The 22220-nt window shown below is 43.3% G+C and overlaps 1 protein-coding gene across 2 annotated transcripts; it reads left to right on the top strand.

Annotated features, from left to right (window-relative positions):
* Window positions 1–54: 54 nt before the first annotated feature.
* On the top strand, window positions 55–18862 carry nrgnb (neurogranin (protein kinase C substrate, RC3) b). Of its 2 annotated transcripts, none has more exons than XM_028969633.1 (6): window positions 55–341; window positions 2816–2883; window positions 3129–3175; window positions 10466–12113; window positions 16450–16599; window positions 18246–18862. In XM_028969633.1, the coding sequence occupies exons 1-6, from the start codon at window positions 203–205 to the stop codon at window positions 18264–18266; spliced, it is 2073 nt and encodes a 690-aa protein (XP_028825466.1). In that variant the 5' UTR covers window positions 55–202; the 3' UTR covers window positions 18267–18862. The 2 variants fall into 2 exon arrangements, with proteins under 2 accessions (XP_028825466.1, XP_028825464.1); XM_028969631.1 differs by having other exon boundaries at window positions 16450–16645.
* Window positions 18863–22220: the final 3358 nt, after the last annotated feature.

The raw sequence follows: 22220 nt of genomic DNA, 5'->3' as shown, positions 1-22220 counted from the left end.
ATTATAAGGGTTTGTTGTCTTCATTTGAAAAAAAAAATTCAATTGTTCATATCTTTCAAAAAAAACTTTTGTGTAGTTGGTTTTTGCCATGCAGGGTCCTGCAAGAAGCCACTAGGTATCCGCGGTTCTGTTTGTCCCTGCCCGCGCCCGGTAGCGTTGCCTAGGAACGGGGGGAAACAGACTCGCGATCGGAGGGACGGAGATGCCACATGTCGCGGTGCCGCCGGGCTTCACCTCCATCCTGGAGGCTCTCGCCGCGGAGGTGCTGAGGGCGCAGCCGCCCAACATCCCCGAGTTCGCGGCGCGGCATTTCACCGCCCTGCTGCGGCGGCGGCGGGACGGTACGAACTTTCATGCAATCACACGGAAATGTCGCAGCCACATACGGTCGTACACGACATTTGGTGGCTTCGTTTTACTCTAGAATAAATACCGATTCATAATGTGGTGCGCCGGTAAGCTGGGATAGAATAGGTTATTTATGAGTGAAATCTGCTGAAATTCAACAGCAGCTTTAATCGTTTTAAATGCTGCACCATCATGCAGGTCTGCAATCTACTGTGCCAGGCGTGTTTCATGTATTAAAGTAAGGATGCAGTTGGTTTGTTGTACATTTCCAGCATTTATCAGACGCCCTTGTCCATGGCGACTTACAGTCAGTAGTTACAGGGACAGTCCCCTCAGGGTTAAATATCTTGCTCAGCGACACAATGGTAGTAAGTGGGGTTTGAACCTGGGACTTTATGGTCGTCTGGTTCATAGGCGAGTGTGTCACCCACCAGGCTAGAACACAATCATCAGCCAAAATCAAACCTGCTTCAAAAAGTTCCCATTTTGAAAAACATAAACAATGTCAGAAGGCCATGTCTATCACCAAGCCATTCTTAATTTGTGTTGCACACTTGAAATGTCCCAGCCCACCAGGTGGCGCCACTTCTCTTTTTGTCTGCCTAATTGTCCTCATTTGTCTCTCATTATCATTTTAATTTACTTCCTTTATAAGCTGCCATGCCTTGCCATGTTCATTTTCGGTTTAGTCCTGTCCTGAGTGAAGGCTGTTGTATTTTGGCTTTTGTTTCAATGTTTCTTAAATGTCGTGCACTTGTGCCTCATGCTTCTGCTTTTGCTGCTTCGGTGTTTTTAGATCTTTTTGTAAATGATTTCTGTGGTGTATTGAAGTATAATTACAAGCATTTTCAAATGCTTTTGTGACAATTACATCAAATTTATAGAAAGAGTCAATATTTGCAGTGTTGGCCCTGTTTTTTTAAGATCTCTGCAATTCGCCCTAACAAGCTTGTGGGCCAAATCCTGACTAATGGCAACCCATTCCTTCATAATCAGTGCATGGAGTTTGTCAGAATTTGAGGGTTTTTGTTTATCCACCTGCCTCTTAAGGATTGACCACAAGTTCTCAATTGGATTAAGGTCTGGAGAGTTTCCTGGCCATGGACCCAAAATTGGAATGTTTTGTTCCTTAACTAAGCTACTTAGTTAACAGTTTGGCCTTATTTACATTTACAACATTTATCAGACGCCCTTATCCAGAGTGACTTACAATCAGTAGTTACAGGGACAGTCCCCCCCTAGAGCAACTTAGGGTTAAGTGTCTTGCTCAGGGACACAATGGTAGTAAGTGGGGTTTGAACCTGGGTCTTCTGGTCTTCTGTTACCATTAGGCTACTACCACCCTTATGTTGCTCCATTATGCTGGAAAAGGCATTGTTCTTCACCAAACTGTTCTTGGATGATTGGGAGAAGTGTTTTTGTACCATTCTTTATTCGTGGCTGTGTTCTGAGGCAAAATTGTGAATGAGCCCACTCACTTGGATGAGAAGCAGCCCCACACATGAATGGTCTCAGGATGCTTTACTGTTGGCACGAGACAGGTCGCGCTCACTTTTTCTTCTCTGGACAATCATTTTTCCAGATGCACCTAACAATCAGAAAGGGGCTTTTCTCCTGTCAGCAGTCCAATCCCTGTACTTTTTGCAGAATGTCAGTGTGTCCTTGATGTTTTACTTGGAGAGAAGTGGCTTCTTTGCTGCCCTTCTTGACACCAGGCCACTTGACACTTTGCACTCACACTTGCCTGCTGCCATTCCTGAGCAAGCTCTGCACTCATGGCACCCAGATCCTGCAGCTGAATCATCTTTAGAAGACTGTCCTGGTGCTTGCTGGACTTTCTTGGGCGCCCTGAAGCCTTCATCACAACATTCTATTACATATTTACGAGGTATGTCTTCAGCTTGCCATGGAGCGTGGAAAGTGGGCACCGGCCACTAAGCAGCTGGAGGGTTTGGGGGCGCTTAAACAAGCCAAGTACATCTGTGCCACCAGATTAAATGAAGAGTTGAAATTATTGTACATTATTTGATATTTTGGATATTTGGAATTATTGGTAAAATAATTCCCCGTTTCAGCCTGGTATTCTTGATACCATGTAGCCTTGATACATGTGTGCATGGCTCTATATGTATGTCACCTAGCTCTTCTCTTTTAGTTTAAACCATGTCATGCACTTTTTCCTTCTCTGCATTGATAATAGTCCTAATAGGAAGCAAAAAGCTACTAAGGATGGTACAAGTCAAGTACCAAGTACCATTTATAAAACTTCTGTATTGATGTAATATATGATTAAATTATTGATTATTTACCTAAGACCCTATTTTTTTATTAGTAGGATGCAGCAGCATCGACAGAGATATTTACTTAAAAACCTTATCTTGCTCAGTAATCTAGTGTACTGTTACGCTCCATTTTTAACTGCCGTTATCGTTCATTTATTGTTTTATTGTTCTTTGTATTTTTTCAGAAGGTGACTTGGTTACTGAAGAGCAGGAGGTCAGACATGAGAAATTGTATCACAGCAGTCCTTTTCAGGTAATCTGAATTAGTTGAGTAGCCAATACAATTCAGATACCTTAATTAGTTCATCACACTCAGACCCTGTTCATTAAGACAAAACAAATTCCTTGTCTATCATAAGAACAGGTCACATTGTCTCCTGGAGGCTGTTATTATAGCATGGTGACAATGTTCAGCAACAACAAAATCAATTAACAAAAACCCAACAACAATTGTCCATCATAAATATATCTAAAACAAATTGTCTTCTCTCAAAACAGGATTCTGTCAGACAAGCCCAAGAACACAACACTCTGACACCAAATGAGTGAGTCTTCACAGTCATTGTGCCAGATAGAACATTGATGCCAGTTTGTAGTCATCACTTATGCAGTATATTTTCAGTTCTTTTACCACATATACGCACGATCTACTACGTACACACGACATTCACAAGACATTTTGGTTATTAAATTCACAGTCTCAGTATGACAAATGTAAAGGTCTTGTTTCAGCTCGGTTCATACCATCTGGCTGACAGGACATCGGGATTGGCCCATACTGGATGATTGACAAATGGGAATTGGTGGAAAGAGATTGTTGACACGACTACGGACTTATGGGGGAAGGAAGCGCAGAGGTTTGACATGCTGGGAATGGGTTTTATTAATAAACAAATACAAATAAAGAATGGCGCGGTGGCCCAGAACGGGAAATAAAAGTGGAAATCTGTGGTTTTATGCGCTGTCAGGATTGGCCACCGGTGATAAGTACAGCTGCAGTCAATTCTGACAGACCCGATGGAGCTGGGTCCTCCGGTAGCCGGTGAGGAGGGCGGGCCAGGCATGGGTCTGTGTCCGCCTCCAGAGGGGTGGAGCGCCATAGAGCCCCCGGGTAGGCATGAGGACCCAGCTGGGACAGGCAGGAAGAGGGCCTGCTTGTCCCAACGGACGCAGAAGGGGCATTCCACCCTCTCTGGGGTCTCCGGGACCTCCTCAGGGGGCACAGCCAGGATCTCGGGGGGCGCGACCTTCTCGTCACCCGCCAGTGCTGGGTCTTCTTGCCCCGGATCCTGACTGGCGCTGGATGTGGTGGAGGGGCAGAGTTCGATCCCTGGCTCAGGCTCTGGCCCATCAAACTCCGCCCTCAGTCTCTGCTGGAAGTCCCGAAAACTCCTGTCGGTCTCTCCCTGCTGCCAGAGGGCTGCGCTCCAGCCCCATGCTGACCCAGTCAGACACGCGAGGATGGTGATCTCATCCGTGTCTGCTGGCCCACTGAAGGGTTCTGGTACCCTTGGACTATCCCACACGGGGCTGGGCACGTCGCTGGAGATGGTGGTGGGTGTGTGGCGTGGAGGGTGGTGGACGTCTTCTCCTGCAGGTGGGGGCGCTGGTGCTGCACTGCCGTTCAGCTGGGGACCGTCCGGGCAGAGGGGAGGCGGGTCGGCGACCGGAGCTGGGAAGTTCTCCCCGCGAGGCAGTTCCGGCAGCGCAGTTGCTGGCTGGCGACCTCCTGTCATCCTCTTCCACCAGCTGTCCACACACTGCTGGGAAGGACTTGGGTCTCCACGGACCTTACGATCTGGGACGGGCACACTCTCTTCGTCACTCTCATCGTCATCCGTGTCTCCCTCGTCTTCCTCATACCCCCGGAAGTCACGTGGGTCATCACAGATGCTCGCAATGGGGGGAGCCATCCCGGCACCAACCGCCCAAAGAAAATCATCGTCATCGCCGCTTTCATCATTCGTGTCCTCCCACCAGTGACTCCAAGGGTCGTCCACCCTGCGGACATCCTGGACCCATGGCGCAATCATCTCCCATGGGCAGTACTCTGGCCAATCGGGCTGGAGTCTGGCCATCTCCTCCCTGGAGGAACGCCGCTGTGGTCTTCGCTTACCCCCCTGGAAGTGACATGGGTCCCCACAGACCTCGCAACGATCGTGGACGGGCGCGATGGGCGGAGCCCAATCCGCGTCTCCTGTGCTCTCATCGTTGTCCGTGTCTTCCCAGTTCATGGGGAGATTGGCCAGCAGAGCGCAGAGTTCCTGGCTCAACATGGCGAAGATCGTGGGGGTCGCATCCTCTGCGTCGCTGCCCATGTCACTTCCTCGCTGCTGCCGACGCCACTGTCTTCGCTCCGCCCACTCACCCGCCAACGTTGTCGGTTCCGGGTTTCGCGGAGTTTCCCGGGGGTGACGTCACCATGGTTTATCGGGGAGAAACCGCTCAACCAGAACGGGCGGCGTGTCTCTCCCCCGGCTGCGTCCTTTGCAACGTTTCTTCGCTTCTGTCTTTTTCCTCTGCGCCTTTTGGTAGAGGGACGACATTCTGTCACGACTACGGACTTACGGGGGAAGGAAGCGCAGAGGTTTGACATGCTGGGAGTGGGTTTTATTAATAAACAAATACAAATAAAGAATGGTGCGGTGGCCCAGAATGGGAAATAAAAAACAACTAAAACAAGCCCGCAGGCGTGTGGCGATTGCCAGAACTCAAAATATACACGTTTACCAAAAACAGGTCAAGTTCGTGCAGAGAGTCCACGAAAATGCCGTCACTTACGAAGGGGCGGAAATCTGTGGTTTTATGCGCTGTCAGGATTGGCCACCGGTGATAAACACAGCTGCAGTCAATCCTGACAATTGTTGGGAATATAATCAACGTGGAGACCAATTTCAGAGTAATAACACCATATATTAATAACTTCAGCCCATCATGATGAAGAAGCAGATACATTTGATAGATGAGACAAGAATTTAATAAATGAGTCTGGAAGAATTGTAATATTAATGTTAGTTTCAATCTGCACGTTCACAAACTAACATAAACCCTGTTGTTGAATTATATTACTAGAAGTAGCTGAGTGCCTCCACTCCACCCCGCCTCCATAATGCACCACCCCATGTCCAAGCTCTTCTCTGTGTCTCTCTTCTCTTCTCTGATCTTCTCTGTGTCGAGGAGAATTGCACAACAGCAAAATTCATGTTACATTCACACAAAAACATTTCACATGTTACTGCTTCTCCTGCAAAACACTGAAGCAGACTTGGCACTGGTGTAATGTCCTGCAGTGGGTGGTGCGCTTCACTGCAGGGGGTGGAGGGTGCACGTTGGCTGGGCGTGACACCTCTGTCTGCACTGCTGAAGATGGTGGTGTGTGGGAGGGGATCTGGGACAGGTTGCTGCCGCGAGAGGTGGACAGTCTGCAGCGGGCTGGGGCGCTGTTGCTGCGCTGCCATCCTGCTGGGGACCTTTCGTGCAGAGGGTTGTCGATTCCGCAACCGGAGATGGAGAGGTGAACGGGAGCGCAATTGCTGGAGGATGGCGTCCTTCGTTCTTTCTTCACCTTCTTCCTCTTCCTCGCTGTCATCATCACTTTTGCTACCTCCGTTAACCACCAGGAAGTGAGGGGAAATGCCACAGAGACCAGGATGGGTGGTGAGAGCAAACCATGCGCCATGCGTTGTCGGCACTCCACCACAGCACACTCCACACTCCACCACAGCACCAACCCCCTCTCGTCTTGACCTTCTCCAGTAGCCGGACCTTGTCGACAGACTTGAACTGCATTATATGCCCTAACCTATTTGCCAATTCATGTTTTCAAAAAGACAACTTAACATAGATGGTGTCATGTGACTTCATTTGCATGACAGGTGAAAATGTGGAAGTGGGTGATGTCCTCAGCATTTCACCTGCTCGTGGTCAGCCATTTTTGCTTCAGTGTTTCCTAAGTTCCAGATAAAGTAAGACTTATCCTTTCTCTCCTTCGTCTCCATCCCAAATACCAAACCCTCTTTTCTTGCAACTTTCCAATTTTTGCCAACATCAGTAGGTGGCAGCAACATGCTTGTAGAGTAAATTGTGAAAACTCATTGCCTTATTGCAATTGGGTTAACCGTTTCCCCCTCTTCAATCGCTCTTTCTACCAGTACGATTGTTCTTCGACCGGAAGAAGGATGGAGGGTTAAGGCCATTACAGGGGGCTCAACAAAATCACAGTAAAAAATCTGACTCCATTACCACTCATAAACACCACCCTTAAGGCCCGATCTGGTGCACCATTATATTTCACCAAGCTGGATCTCCAGTCAGCGTCTAATCTGATCTTTATCAGGGAGGGCGATGAGTGGAATCACCCCAATTGGACACTATGAAAGCCTTGTTATCCCTTTCGGTCTCTGCAATGCAAACAATGTACTCCATGACATGCTGGGACGGTGGGTTTATGCTTATTTAGACAATGAGTTCATCTACTCACCTTTTCTTGAAACACACATTCAGCATGTGAGAACAATGTCACAGGATGCCGCTCATGTGTACCAGGAACATGGACACAATTGACGTGATCGTATGGTGCTCTGTCATTGTTTACATTGCAGACCAGCAACCCGGCATGACACAACTCACCTTCAAACCAAGAACAATGTCATCCCTGTCATCTTTCATTTTGTGAGGTGATGATTCACCCCAGTGTGCTCCAGCTTGTCTCTCAGGATTGTTGGAAGGAAGGTGTTGAAGGCACAGGAAAATCAAAGAACATTATTCTCACAGTGCATCCGAGCAGTCTCCAGGTGGTAAGCAAACTGAAGTGGATCCATGACCAGCCATTCTAGGGTCTTTATCAGGCTGAGCTGACTGAGGTGGAACAGCAGTGGAGGTGGTGATGTCTGCAGCTGATGCTGAAGACTGCATTCTGGATTAATTAATGCCTATAGCATTATTTTTCTTTCCTGATCAGTCCTTTCAGGTCTCTTTGCATCCTTTTCCATTCCAGACTGTGCTGTAGCAATTGTAGCAAATTTTTTGTGCTGTAGCAATTGTGCCAGCTCCTGTTGGCCAAACTGGCTCAGCTTCCTCCACCTGCCTCTTGCCCTTCAAAGCTCTCACGGGTCATTATGGTTCCTCATGGATGGGCCAGTCCCTGCCATGAACACTAGGGTGTGTGAGCTTCACCGGATTGGGCCCTGGTGCACCAGGCCTTGAAGCCAGCTAACACACGAAGTGCCACACCAATCACCAACACCATGTTGCCCTTGGTTCATGCAGTTGTTCAGGATGGTGCGGTGGTCCACTTGTTGTTTAACAGATGTCTATTGCCTTCACCATGAGGGCCCGCCCAGTGTTCCACATATCCCTCCAGACCTGTCCTCTGCCATGGTGCTGCCGGTCTTCTGAGGAACATTGATGGGGTAGTGCCTGCTGGATGTCTGGCATCGGGGCCATCTCCTTGAGTATTTCGCTGACTGGGAGGGTTACAGCCCAGAGAAATGATCCTGGATGCGTGGCATGACATCAACAACGCTCATCCAAGCCTTTTATGACTTTTATTTCTACCCACGCACCCAGCAGTCAGACTCCATAAAAGCATGGTGAGTTCTTTCTTGTTCATATTTGTGCTCACTCTATGCTACCGGTGATTTCACAGACAGATCCCTTGTGCTTGAACCCCTTTGACTTTAACTAAACTGTCAGATTGACCACAGGACACATGACACTAATCCTCAGTACAACCACACTCACGCTTTGTCTCATGACTCTGACTGTTTACTGGTACAACTGCACCCATGTTGACTACTCACTAGGCTGTCTCTTGGCTCCTTCAGATTTCTGGCCATGACCCCTGTCACACTACTGCTGTCTCTGCGGTGCCCACAGTGCCGAAACAAGTGCCCAGCATTCCCATTCCCCCTTTGTCCTTATTGTGTCTAATAAAACCGTGTTCAGTTCAACATGTGTGTCCGCGACTTTGCTCTCCCCAACCCCTCATGAAATATTGCACGTCACATGAACATGTCCGTATACAAATGAACAGAAGAGAGGCTGGAGTAAAATCGTATGATCTTTACTGTTGTCTTCATTCTCTTTTTTTGTTTGCAAAAATAAAACAAATGCTCAGCATATCAGACACATCTACAAAGATTTGTGCAATGTCAGAATTAACAGAACATGTACATACCCCAAGGCACAAAAAGCAGGAAAAGTTGTGAAGTAAAAGCTGGCTAACGCTGCAAAGCATAACAAAAGGTGAGTTATAATGAGTTATTAGTGAGTTATAATCTTGCTCAGAATTATAACTCACTAACACCATGTAACTACATCAGCCTATCAGAGTATGGCCAGACAAACAGAAAGTATTACCAGAACCAAAAACAGTATTATTTAAACACATACCCATGAGACATAACATTATTTTATTCAAATTTAAAGAATGGAATTCAGGTTTTGTGTGTAAAATGTTTTATCAAGCCCAAAGTTGTACATGGTGTAAATGTCACTGTTGTGTTTTTGTGATTCTTTAGTGAAATAAAGTCCTAGCTATGCCAATGTTAATGTACAATTTAAATAATGAGTATAGTGTTGAATGCACAAGAGGGTTGTTTCCCCCAAACACCTGATTGAAAAAGATGAGTAGTTTGATAGATTGACCGGTTTCCTCCCACTGCCCAAAGGCATGCACACTAGTGACCTGTTAATTTTTCTTATCAAATATGTTTTGTAAAATACTGTTGAACGAATGCAATTTTTTATAATGTTTGGAAGAGCATACACTGGGGCAAAAAAGCACCGATTGTGCAATTTGTCTCACTTAAAAAGATCTGTAATTTTCTTGCTTGTTTTTAGGTTTTAGATTTTCTGCACCATACAAATTCTTTAAAAATCAGACAATCCTGGATTTTACATTCTGTCTTTTACAGTTGAAGTGTGATGATGAAAATTACAGACCTGTCTCATCTTTTTAAGTGGGACAACTTGCACAATCAGTGGCTGCCAATACCCCACGGTATCTCTGATGTGCATTTTTAAGGGTATACACAAAATAGACTCAAAACTCGAAATGCTGCAATTGCACCTGGCCTAACCAGGTGTCAATGTTAAAATTGTATCAGCAGGACACGGGACACAATTCTATAGAAATGTGCATAAGCTATGTGCTGTATTTTGTGTTGAACACTGTTTGTATTGGTCAAGGTGCTTGTCACAGCAGCCATGCCACCACCGGGCCACCATTTATGTTTTGTTTATAATACTCACCTTTTTCACCTGTCAAGCATTTGTGCCTCTCCTTCATCGGCCCGCCATGACATTAACATACTGCAACCGTTTTTTCTGGGCTTGGTTGTTAATGCATATTTGTTTTATGTGAATCCTACACAGATGTCCATTATTCCCTTATTCCGATTTCTTAAGGCTTCATTGCCTTTTTTTTCAGTGTCATAATTTTAAAATGAATGAAGATTGGTTTGAGAGGAATAGTTACACCAAGTTTTTTGGTTGTTTATTCATTATTATTTTTTTTGTGTTAGATGTTACCATGTGAGAATCACCCAGTGGTGTCATAGTTCCTGCTGTGCATAGAACTAATATATTTAAATCTATAATATATTACATATAATGCTGGTGTCTGCTGTATATAGCTTAAAATAGTATTACATATTACAAAATCTAGACTTATTATGAGTAAGTAGGCTAATAAAATGTAATTAGCGCATTATTAAAAGTTAAATAAACTGGAAGCAGTTCATTATTGTATTCCCATGGAATTTGAATTAGAGCAGTGCAATGTGAAGCCACTGCCTTTCATCAGTTAACATGTCCCTCTGTCCTGCCTTTAGGGAGCATGCCAGCGGCACAGATGAAGTGAGCAATATTAAGAGAAGGTATACGTCCCCATTCCCAGCCACTGACCCAGACAGTCAGACTGAGGATGGACCCAGACCAACTCCTGATGGGTTCTATGGTGGGACTGCAAATATTGACATATGTGCTGAAGAGCTTAAAGGAGAAGAAGAGCAACCCAAGCCGGCATCTCAGGAAATGCACTTAGTCAATTTTCAGGTCGGTGACAGCCAGGAAGATCGTGTTATTCATAATGGATCAATAAAAGAAACTTCAGAGACTGAATATAGTGCAGCTCCTGAATGGCTCAGTGATGATGCTATTCACACTGACATTCCGTTGAAGGGAAGCGAAAGTGATGAGGAAATCAAACTGACTGATGATGATATTGCAGAAATGTCAATTGCTGGCGAAAGGTGGGATGATATCAGCAACATGGAAATGGGCCCGTCATCAGGAGGACATTTTGAAGCTAACGTGGGTGTATGTGTTGAGGATCTGATAGAAACTGATAACACTGAAGATGCTGTTGGTGTACAGGAATTCATTGCTTTGGAAAACCCACAGAGGGGTCAGGAACACTCAGAAGAGGAGAATGAGTTGGAACAATCCAGGGCTGAATATCCTGAACATATTAAACAAGTGTATATTGAAGATAATATTAATGAAATTGCATCTGCAAATGAAACCGAAGCTACCAGAATCTTCTCTGAAGGTACTGTAGAAACAGCAGAATCTGTATCATCAAAAGGGAATGAAATCAGTGTAGAGGTGGACGACATTACCATTCCAGATAATCAGTCTACATTTGACGAAGAGAGCAGATTAGACAATGCATGGGTTTCAGAAGAATATTCTGAAATGCAAGGGGCTGCCACAGACAATGTTAATGCCATTTCAGAAAATGATGCGCCATCTGACTTGGAAGAGGTTGGCCTTCATAGAGGTAATGCAGAGAGTGTTGAGTGTCTCAAAAGTGTAGCACCATCTGGGGATAGAGACATGTCTGCTGTAGATACTGATGTCAACAGACTTGACGATGTTCATAGTGAGCATACAGGTTTGGCAGCTACAAGCCAAGATATTTTCACATCTTCTCTTCAAGGTCTCTCTGGCATAACTTCAGACCAAGAAGTCAGAACTGTACCTATGGAACATCAGGAAACATCTGTCACTGATGACAAACATGAGGAGGAAAGATTTGAGCATGTTCTGAGCATTAGAGAGAAAAATACCTTGGTCAGTAATGCCAGTGAAAATGAGGACAGAGATATTTCAGAAGAGTGGGAACACAGACTGAAAGAAGGCCACACCAAGGACAAAACAAAGCATAGGGAAGTTGACACCAGTGTGGCTGGGAATAATGAAGATATTTTAAACCAAAATAAGCCAGACTGCACAGAAACAGAAGCATACAATAGACAAGATGTTCAGAGTGGCAAATCTGAAGAGTTTATACAGTTGGAGGGAAACAATGAAACCGAATTAACAACACAAGCACAGTCAATTGGACAGGCTGAATCAATGACTGAAGATCATTTCAAGGATGAAGATCAGCTGAAACACCAAACTGATGAGAGCAAGGCCCCCACTGACGAAGGTGGGGAGAAGGAGATAGACCCTGAACTCACAAGTGGCATAAAGGTACTTCAAAAATATATTATTGTGTAAGCTGTGTTTTAATAGGATTTTCCACAGGTAAATATTTTAATATTAACATCCATTATGAAAGAATGATTTTAGGTATTTTAGGCATGTAACATATAGAGTTATGAGAATCTGATATTATAAACAAATCTAGCTAAAAAGTGTTTTATATTTTACCATATTACACATCATTGAGGAATGTGAAGTGAAATGTTGAGGGTTTTTATGCTTAAACTATTATCTATGAGAGCCAAGCTGTGCATGATTGGTTGAGAGGCTCATAAAGCTACGGCAGTCAACTTCAGCTGGATAGATTATTGCTCTCCAACCTTTCCCTTGGCATTCTCTTGATCAACATTCCATACCATTCTTTCTCTCACATGCCTCTTGTATACCCTGCTCTCAAGAAACAGTCAGTTTGACTGAAAGAGCATGCATCTCTACTGTCAAACTTTAGTACAATGCCGGGTCTCAGTGTGGTGATTGGTGAAGTTAGTAAGAAAGCGTAACTGCTTGCCAACATCTGCTGTTATTGACCAGTCTTGCCTGGGGTCAGGACCTGTACTGTTGTGGTCAGCTTTGTATGGGATGTCCTTTTGGTACAAAGTGCACAACCCCTCTCTGCTGGGATGCTGACCTCTCGCTTGCCAGAAGCCTCATGGTCTCTCGCTTCAACTTATGCCAAACCTGAGCCAAGGCCATCCGGCAGCCAGACAGGAAGTGATGGGGCTGTTTTGCACAAGTTGCACTTCTCCTCTGCACCGTACCATCATACCAGGCTTGCTGGAGTAGGAAGGGTGTCATAAGTGGTTCGGATCAGGAAACTTTTCTTTAGGGATGCTTTAGACCTTACCCGAGGAGAGGGGGAGCGTGCGTGTGTAGCTACAGTGGCTCTCCCTAAACCAGTCCCTGTCTTCCTTGATGTGTTTTTTTCTGTTTCCCTGGTGCTGCAGTCTGGAGATGCCACTGTCCATATATGCTTCTGCCTGTCTGGATCCTGCCACAAGCATTCAGGATATGGTTGTCACTTGACTGTCTTAGTTCTTGAACGAGCATGGACAGTGATGATACTTTTCAGTGGTAGCGGATGTAATTGTTAGCCTTGGCATCCAGTTTTCTAATAGTTGTTACTGTTTACCATTATACGATGGTACAGTATAGACTGGTAGCACATAGTTGCTCTATGACGGAAGTGACCATGTGTCTGTCTGAAGCTCTGTTGAATATTATCTGCCCAGGCTTTTGATTGGTGGCTCTGTGAGCTTGGGGATACTGTCACCACTTAAATATAAAACTCATGAAATCAGCCCATTTGTGTGCCCTTGCAGATTGACAGGCTGCAGGACATTAACTGTTTTATTTTCATCCCAACCAAAAATAGCAGCTGTTCAAGCCTCATAAGGAGCCATAATGTACAAGCAGCCTTCTGCACTAGGCTAGTTACTACATCCATGAAACAGCTGGTAGCCATTGGCTTGCACTATTGCACAATCCTCTGTCCCCTGACCTCTCTCCAATCAGGATGACCTCAAAGGTGGCTGTGAAGAGATTGGGTGAGATGGAACATCCCATTGCTCTTCCCCCGCCCAAGTGCTGCCAGTGAGTTGTAGGCACCTCACTTTTAAAACTTAGTTTTAATGACTGGTTGTTTATTTCTGTACATCCTGAAGTTATGCTTAATGGTTCATTAGTGGACATGGCAGCGTCTATCACAGTGCTGTGAAAATTTGGTCCTTGTTGCTGTGCCAGTAATATGAGTGTATTCTGGCTTGTGGAACAAAAGGAAAAACCTGCCAAACCGGCCACAGTAGTCAGCATATTCTGAAAAAGCTTGCTCGATTTCTGAAAAATGAGACACCATAATTAACACACTTGTGAACAATCTGTGCCACCATCTTTTAGTGGCACAAAAATGTCATGTGGATTTTCCTTGTATTGGTGCAGGGGGGAAGGATGTAGGTGGTTTGATAAGCATGTTTCCATAGAAACATGTTGTCCCTTTATTGTTCTTATTCTTGCCATAGAAACCAATTATCATAGACTATGATTTATAGACATGGCTAATAAAGCATGATCAATTTGGGTAAGATCTTGTTACATACATTAAATACGTTTTTAATTACTGACAGTTAGATTCAACTAATCTATAGAACTAATTTTTTTCTGTAGAATACTAAAAAGCAAAACTATTTTTTTTTTAATATTAGATGTGACTGGACCGTGTTAAGTAAGACTCTGTATAACCTCTCTCTCTCATCCACTTTCACTGTTTAGATGTAGGGCATCCAACATGACCTATATCAAGCGCCTTGTCCAATGACTTTGTCCACTGTAGGAGAATCAGGGGAATGTGTTTCTATTCTCAGGAACGGTTGTCATGCTATCATCAATCTCTGGACACACTAGAAAGTCACCTAATATTAGAGAACCTGGGAGTTAAAAGGCCTGAAACATTTTAGGCCAGTGAAACATTTTAAAATCACTGCCTTAAAACTTGTTTACATTAAATAGCATAGAACATAATACAATAAAGATCAATCTACCAAGTTTTTCAGCCAATTCTCTCAATCTAAGCTTTGGACTTCATCCGTAAATACTGTGTTTGTCATATATTCACATACTCAGCTAACATAATTTCATTGCCACATTATGTTGATGAACCCTAACCTGAATCACCTACACTGCCTCCACAGGCTTGTGAAATAGAGGTTATGCATGATGGGTGCATTAACTTCTCTTCTTACCCTGATGCACCCATCACTCTGGAACAGGGTAAATCTGAACTCATGAGATCACATGACCTTTTTCCATTTGCTTTGTGTTTCCCAGCAAACTGATGCAATTTTTATAATTAGCACCACTAACAAGTGCTTTCTTGAGTATATGGTACTATGAGGATATTGTCTACTATGTCTACTGTGAGTGTGGTTCTCCGCTATTCCTACAGTTCTTTACCCACTTTTAATAATTTTACTGATTGTCTTAGTTTATTAGCTTTTTTTAGTTAAATTTCACCTGAATAATTTGATAATTTGAGTATTAAAGGGCTGTCTAAATGATGAATATCACACACTCTAAAGCAGAGTGAAAAAATGAAATGAAATCTGCGTTTTTATTTACATTTTTACTGGTTATAAAAATGGTTATCAACGCATTTAATCCCTTAGTTTTTTTTAAGGACATGTTTTTATTTTTTATGATGGGGTGTGGTCTCTTAAATCGGGTATGAATGATAAAACTCTTACACATATGCACACACAAAACAATAAGGTCAGAGCAGGAGCGTGCATTGTGAAGTAAATATAGAGCATGCTCTCTCTCTTTCTCTCTCTCTCTCTCTCTCTCTCTCTCTCTCTTCTCACACACACACGCACGCTCCCCCTCTCCTCGGGTAAGACCGATCCACTCTCGTGTCGCTTACGGACAGTGCGCTGCACCTGTACTAAAACGTTGCATCATGGACTGCCACATCGTGAGTATCGCATGGAAACCTATAAAACTTGTTTCAGGTTCTCACTCACCAGGAGTGTTTTTTCACTTGAGCTTTATTTGTTACGAATCGCTCGTTGCCACTTCCTAGGGGCTGGTGTAACTCCATTTACATTTATATTCAAATGTATCATTTTATTTGGTTACTTTAAATTCTATGACATTATGTTTATAGTGAAAAGTGTGGCAAGTTAAGGGGAAAGTGCAGTATAGACATGTGGCAGGTGGGATTGATTTTCTAGGCTGAGAATTTCTTGCATATCCTTTCATATTGTATTATGCTTCATAAAAACATAAAGTGACCAGTTTGATGCTGAACTGTGTTGTCTGAAGGGTAAGGATTTGTGCCCTGCTCCAGAAATGCGGGAGGTCTGTGATAAGAGAAGAAAGACCACAGCAGAGCATCCGCTAAGATAGGAGAACGTGGGCATTGCACTAGGCAGTGTGAAAAGACACAAATGAATTCTCTCTTTTCTAGTAGGTGGTCACACTCCCACTCAAAAGGGGTTTCTCAGCAGCTGTGTGAAAATGCCCTGTAACATGTGTTGAGTCTTGACGGTGTGGGAGAGGGCAGGCAGTTACTGCAGAACATGAGACCTCCAGCAGACGGCCAACAGATTACGTTCAGTGTCTGCCCATAGGATACCTGGCTGCTCATTTCATTTTAGTGATGTGGCCAGAGAGTCATGGTTCCACTGCATCCCCCGTTTTCTGTTCCCAACATTTTAGACATCAGCAGTTTGAAAAGCATGAAAGGAAACTGTGCAATGCAAAGCGGGTCATCCTTCTTATGCCAGATGATGTGGATTGGAGATGTTCACGGGGTGTCACTTGTTCTCAACAGGAGGAAAACAGCCAGCCACAGGATGAAGAGGACATAATGGACATTCCACTTGATGACCCTGAGGCCAACAAGGCAGCAGCAAAGATCCAGGCTGGTTTCCGTGGTCACATGACCAGGAAGAAGATGAAGGACGACAAGCCGAATGAGGAGGTGAGCAGCAGTGGTGAAGGCCTCAACAGTACCCATGGAAATTCAGGTCAGTCAAGGGGTGTGCTGTTGGTACATCACAGTATACCAGAATAGGACAGTTGGTTTATTACATACACAGACCAACCACATCATTAAATACACCGGCCCATTTTTAGTACTCACTTAACCAATGCAGCATGTCTTGTGGCATCTAAAATCAGGACATCTGGAAAAAAATCTGGAGCATATCATTTGCATCCTTTTGAGTAGTGGAGCCTTTGGATCAGGAGCCTTTTTCCTGCACTTACAATAGATACTTGATCAGATTGAGATCTTCTGTGGAATCAGATTACACAGGGATAGTCCTCAATCCCTAAAGGCATCAGTGAGTATTGGCTGCTCGTGACCCAAATATACTTCTAACTACCAGAAACTGGCAGGTTCTAACCCCTACAAACTTTTCTTGCTTCAACCAGTTGACTTGACTTGTTGAATATATCCATCCCCCGACTAGTGTCATTGTAACAAAATAGACAAACAGACAGATAGATATAGGTGTTGGTAGCATGTGCTAATTACTGGTAAAAGGCCAAATATGAGGTGAGCAGCAGTGAATAGACATCAGAAACACTGTAGCACTTATCTGTTATAACACTGTGTATCAGGCATATGTACTCTATATGTCTTTCTCTTTCACTCTTTGGAATCAATATCCCAATATCAATATCCTTTGTTCATGATGTGCCCTACCAGAAGGGGTTATTTGAGTCCAGAGATATGAGTAGAATACATTTTCTATTTCACATATAAAAACAAGCCTAAACAAATATGCGAATTGGATGTAGTAGAATATGGAGAGATGTATCATTAGGACTTCAGAAAGAAAGTAGGACAAGGAGTGTGTCCTTTCCCCTGCTGTATTTATAAAGACACTCGTTTTATGTACTTTCAGTCTCTCACACAATTTAAATTAGCATACGTTAGTAATTCTAATAATAAAGTAATCTAAATGTAAGAGTGTTTTACTTAAGTTTCATACTACCATAGTTAAGATGCACACACACACGTGATCTTTCAGTCAATGTTCCTTTGCCCCATGAAATCCAGGCCTCTCCCAGCAATGACAACCCAGTTCTGTGTTGCTAGGCATTTTCTGGATGATGCTGTTATTTTTACCTCTGCATCTGCACCAGCTCCATCTTGCAGACACAGTGGACCAAATAAAACCAGCAGCAGGAGAATCAAAGGAACTTCACTACATTACTATTACTTTACTACAGTATTTCAGCTGGAATAATAGTTCAATACATCATCCAAATGTACCCAATCATTTCAAGTGAAGTATATAATTAAATAAAGTTTACAACGGAATTTCCCCTGGGCTATTTCATTAAATAACCCAATCTTTCCACAGAATTTCCCCTGGAATATTTAATGACATAGTCCATATTCACTTCTGTTGCTTGGCATTATCTGTCTGAAACTTGAACCACTTGTATGCAGTGTCTGCTAAGTACCACTGCCAGTCAGCAGAGTTTTCCTTGTGTGAAACTTTTTCTATAGAAATTTTCCTGTGTGTATTTTACCCCATTGATAATTATGACACTCTGTGCCACAAGGAGACAATGAGAAGAGAGCCATAACAAAATAGTCTTTTACCCAAACAGGCGGATCAGAAGGAGCAGTGACAGATGACACGCCTGTACTGGAACAATGAGGATCCATAGCACTTCCACAGCAGCCCTGAATAGCCTGCAGGATCCAACCCTACACAAGACCAACTTTCTATGTAGATTACACAAGCAGTAGAGCTAGGCTGTGTGTATGAGTGGCGAATGCTGACGTGTCTAGCCTGGGTGAAAATCTGACTTAAACCAGCATGCCCACCCATTCCACAGCATGCATTTCAAACCTTGTCACCTGCAAGGGGAAGCTTTACTGGCTTGGTAGCGTAATGGTTCGTTATGATCATGTTTTGATTTGTTTTGTAGCTTAACATCTGTGTTATAACATGCAAACATTTAGAAATGTTCATGAATTATTTTTTGATTCTGTGATGTATGGCACCTTATGTGTCAGTTACAAGTTATTGGTTGAATCTAAATCAGATAATTCTGTCACCTTAAGTGGCTTCTTTTCCATGTTTCTTTTTCTTCATATTCGGAAACTGATCAGTTGTATGGGAATGCCGTAGTATCAATTGAAAATACTATCATGTTGCATGTTCACATGTAAACATGTTAAATAGGAATGAGTCTTGAACTAAATAAACGGTTCAACATGATGATCTGTGCCATTTTCAGTCATGCAATCCACGTTTAAAACAAGTTTATTAAGTTAATTACGTTTCTAAAGAGGTCAGGGCAGTGGAGATGCTGCATGTTCAGAGGATGAAAAATTGATGGTGGCATTTCTGTGATGGTGACAGCTGGTCCCGGGCGACCCCATGCTGGGGCAGAGATAATTAGGTCCTATTGGTGAGTAAAGAATTTACCGCAGTATCATGAAGGAATCATCCCTGTTAAACTGCCAAAAGGATTTCCTATGGCGGACCATTTTCTCTCCCAGCCCTTCAGTTCACACATCTTAGACACACCTCTCTGTTTTATTGGCAAGTCAACACCCACGATGTCTCTGAAACATATGGCATGTTGATTATTCTTGCATGCCAACAGCAATTGTGTGTTATGAGTCAACTGCAAGGAGGGGCTCTAATACCACTGTGCTGTGTAGGTGCTAAAGCTAATGACATGTTTATGATTTGGTCAAATTTAGGATCATTAATTACACCCGAGAGCTGGTGTGCAACAACATGCTCTTTTACAAATCACAAATCTGTGCATAAACCTACAAAGTGCAGGCACTGGCAGAATGAGAAAAATCAAACAAAACTGGCCCATAATTAGTAAAGTAGACCATTTAACTCGAGAATTTGTAACTTGTGGTCACTCACATCGCACCGAAGCCAGGGTCTCTCTGGGTACACACAGAAATGCCACGATATGTTTCTTGAACTGTCTGAGCTCTGTCAGCACCCACACTAACACCCACCCCACACACACATATACACACACAACAGGCCTGATGGAGTCTTCTGCAGAAGGGATCTTGACACGAACTGCAAGAATTATCTCCTCCAAATGAAAGTCTTCACAGGTTTCCAAGGCAACACAAAGCCAGTGTAAGACAGCTTCTTGGTGTGGTGCCTCCCCAGTGCCTGGCTGCCTGTGTGACGCCTGTTTGATGACAAATGTGTCTCATGCCTCCTACAGTGCAGGCCTTATTTCAATGGACCTGTCAAAACCTAGCAACCTCTTTCACTACAGTAGATTGGCAGGGTAAACATGTCAAACATTAAAGAAACGCCTAATTTCCAATACATTTCTCCCCTAGTCATTTCCACAGAAACACAAAAGTGTAAAATCTACACGGGCTGAAACCAGCAAGGCTATCTGAAAAATAGTTCCTGGTTTGCCAGCTTCAGGAACTTAAGATTGTCTTGGCTTGAGTTTAGAGGTGTTACAGTTATTGAAGACATCTGCTTTTGACTGAGGAAAAATCAGACAGCAGATGGCACGACATTAGTTATTTCAGACTACCATTGGTTATGTTGTTGTCATGTTTGATCTCAACCCTTTTTTTGCTCTTATTAAGGAAATTAAGACTCTAATTAAATCTCCCCAATTTCAATGTCCTAAACTGTCTATTTTACATCTTAAACCTTAAGCTGTTTTGTGAGGTCGGTCACACAGAAACAGAATCTGACCTAAAAACATATAGTCGCTCCCTAGTGTTCTCAAGACAAATGAGGACTGTACTTTGCTCAGAGGTACCTTGGCAGTTTGAGATTCAAACCGGCAACCTTCTGATTACTGGTCCGCTTCCTTCCCTGCTAAGCCCCACTAAAAAAAAACACGCACCCCAGCACAGCAATGTAACTGCTGGACCAAGACAAATTAATGAAGGGACATAAAGCCATGGCTTGTCCAAAGGAATGACTAAAGAGACACTGTGGTCCAGGAGTTACTAACAGGTACACAACCCAGCAAAGATTACACGTTTGAGTGCAATATATCTCCTCAGTCAAATCAGTGACAGCCATGAACTGACATTCCTTAAACACAGCGGATGTTGTAATGGATGATATATCCAAACTATTACTGCTATTTACTGACATGCCTTGATGTACTCGCAAACATTCTTTCAATTTTTTTGAGGGTCCGTGCTGTTGTGATTCTTACTCTTTTCTGAGGCATGGATCAGCCCTATGGTGTCTTTTGTATGTAAAGATTTTCTGTTAAGCATGCATGTAAACACACTGCAAAACAAAAAGTCAGAAAAAAATGAAAAATTTAAGGCAACCTGCTGTAAAGCATTTTTAAATTCTTCATTAAGAATTCATCACGCCAACAACATCACGGCATCACGCCAATGTGGTTGTGCTGACTTATTTTCCGAAGTTACTGTGTGAGCTCAGGGCAGAACCTGTGCCATGGAAGAGTTTTAATTATGTTGCGTGTCCCTTGTTTCTTTTCTGTTATTAAAAACCTTGTTTTCTCACCATGTTGTGCATTTCTCCCACACCCCGTGGCTTTACACTGTGAGTTCACACAGGGCAGTGCTTTAAATTCTCTCAACCTCACTTTGCAAGCTCAATCTCTTTGCTGAGATTGAAACAATGCACCAACTACATGGGCAACGTAAAAATGCTTTGCAGTAAGTTGCCTTAAATTTTTATGTTTTTGCAACTTTTTATTTTTTACAGTGTAGATAAATCTTGTATAGTTTTGTTTAGTGGAGATTTTGTCATGGAATCAGGCAAACCCAAAAGGTAAGTGTTTCGCATGGCAGAAAGGCAGATGACTGTGACACTGAGACTTTCAGTCTCACGCCATTAGTTCAAATTCCCACGGCACCCAGGATACATGCACCCAAAAGTAGCATACACTCTGTGTCCGGTGTCTGTGCAGTCACAAAGACTTTGTGTGTGTCCAAGTTTGTGTGTGCGTCTGCACGAGGATGAAAGATTGTGTTTGATCTTGCACAACAGAAAGACCCTTGAGTTTTCACCAGACCCGAAGCGCCTTTCAGTCATGTCTTCTTGTTTCTGGGAGATAATTTGACCAATTTCACAGTTGCAAGTTGCCATCTGGGTCAGATGTAACACACAGGATTACAGCAGGATGTTTTTAACTTGTAGTCAGTGTATCACTCTCACATTTTCAAAATGTTCATACTTCACCATCTGACTATCACGTCTGATCTTTTTTTTATTTTCCTGTGGAACTAATTTGTGAGTGTGACATATATGAAACAGAATGTCACTGTCACAGTGAGAGTAACAGCCTTTAGCAGACACTGCATGCAGTTCTTATAGTTAAACAGCCAATCTGTAGATTATATATTATTATATATATATATATATAAAAAACAGATCAGACTTTCTGTGAGAAGGTCACAGAAAGTCATTATCATTATTATTAATATTATTTTTTTTTTTTTGGGGGGGGGTACATTTACTTGACAATGCTTGACAGTAAACTCAAAACACATAACTGTACCTGTATATTCCTCATATGCTTCACTAGGACCTGATCTGTAAGAAGCGTTATCTTAATAAATTAATAACAGTAATCAAACCT

The sequence above is a fragment of the Denticeps clupeoides genome, chromosome 2, assembly GCF_900700375.1.
Source record: "Denticeps clupeoides chromosome 2, fDenClu1.1, whole genome shotgun sequence".
Lineage (NCBI taxonomy): Eukaryota > Metazoa > Chordata > Actinopteri > Clupeiformes > Denticipitidae > Denticeps > Denticeps clupeoides.
The sequence above is the reverse complement of the archived record's forward strand: the minus strand, read 5'-3'. Positions and strand labels throughout refer to the sequence as shown.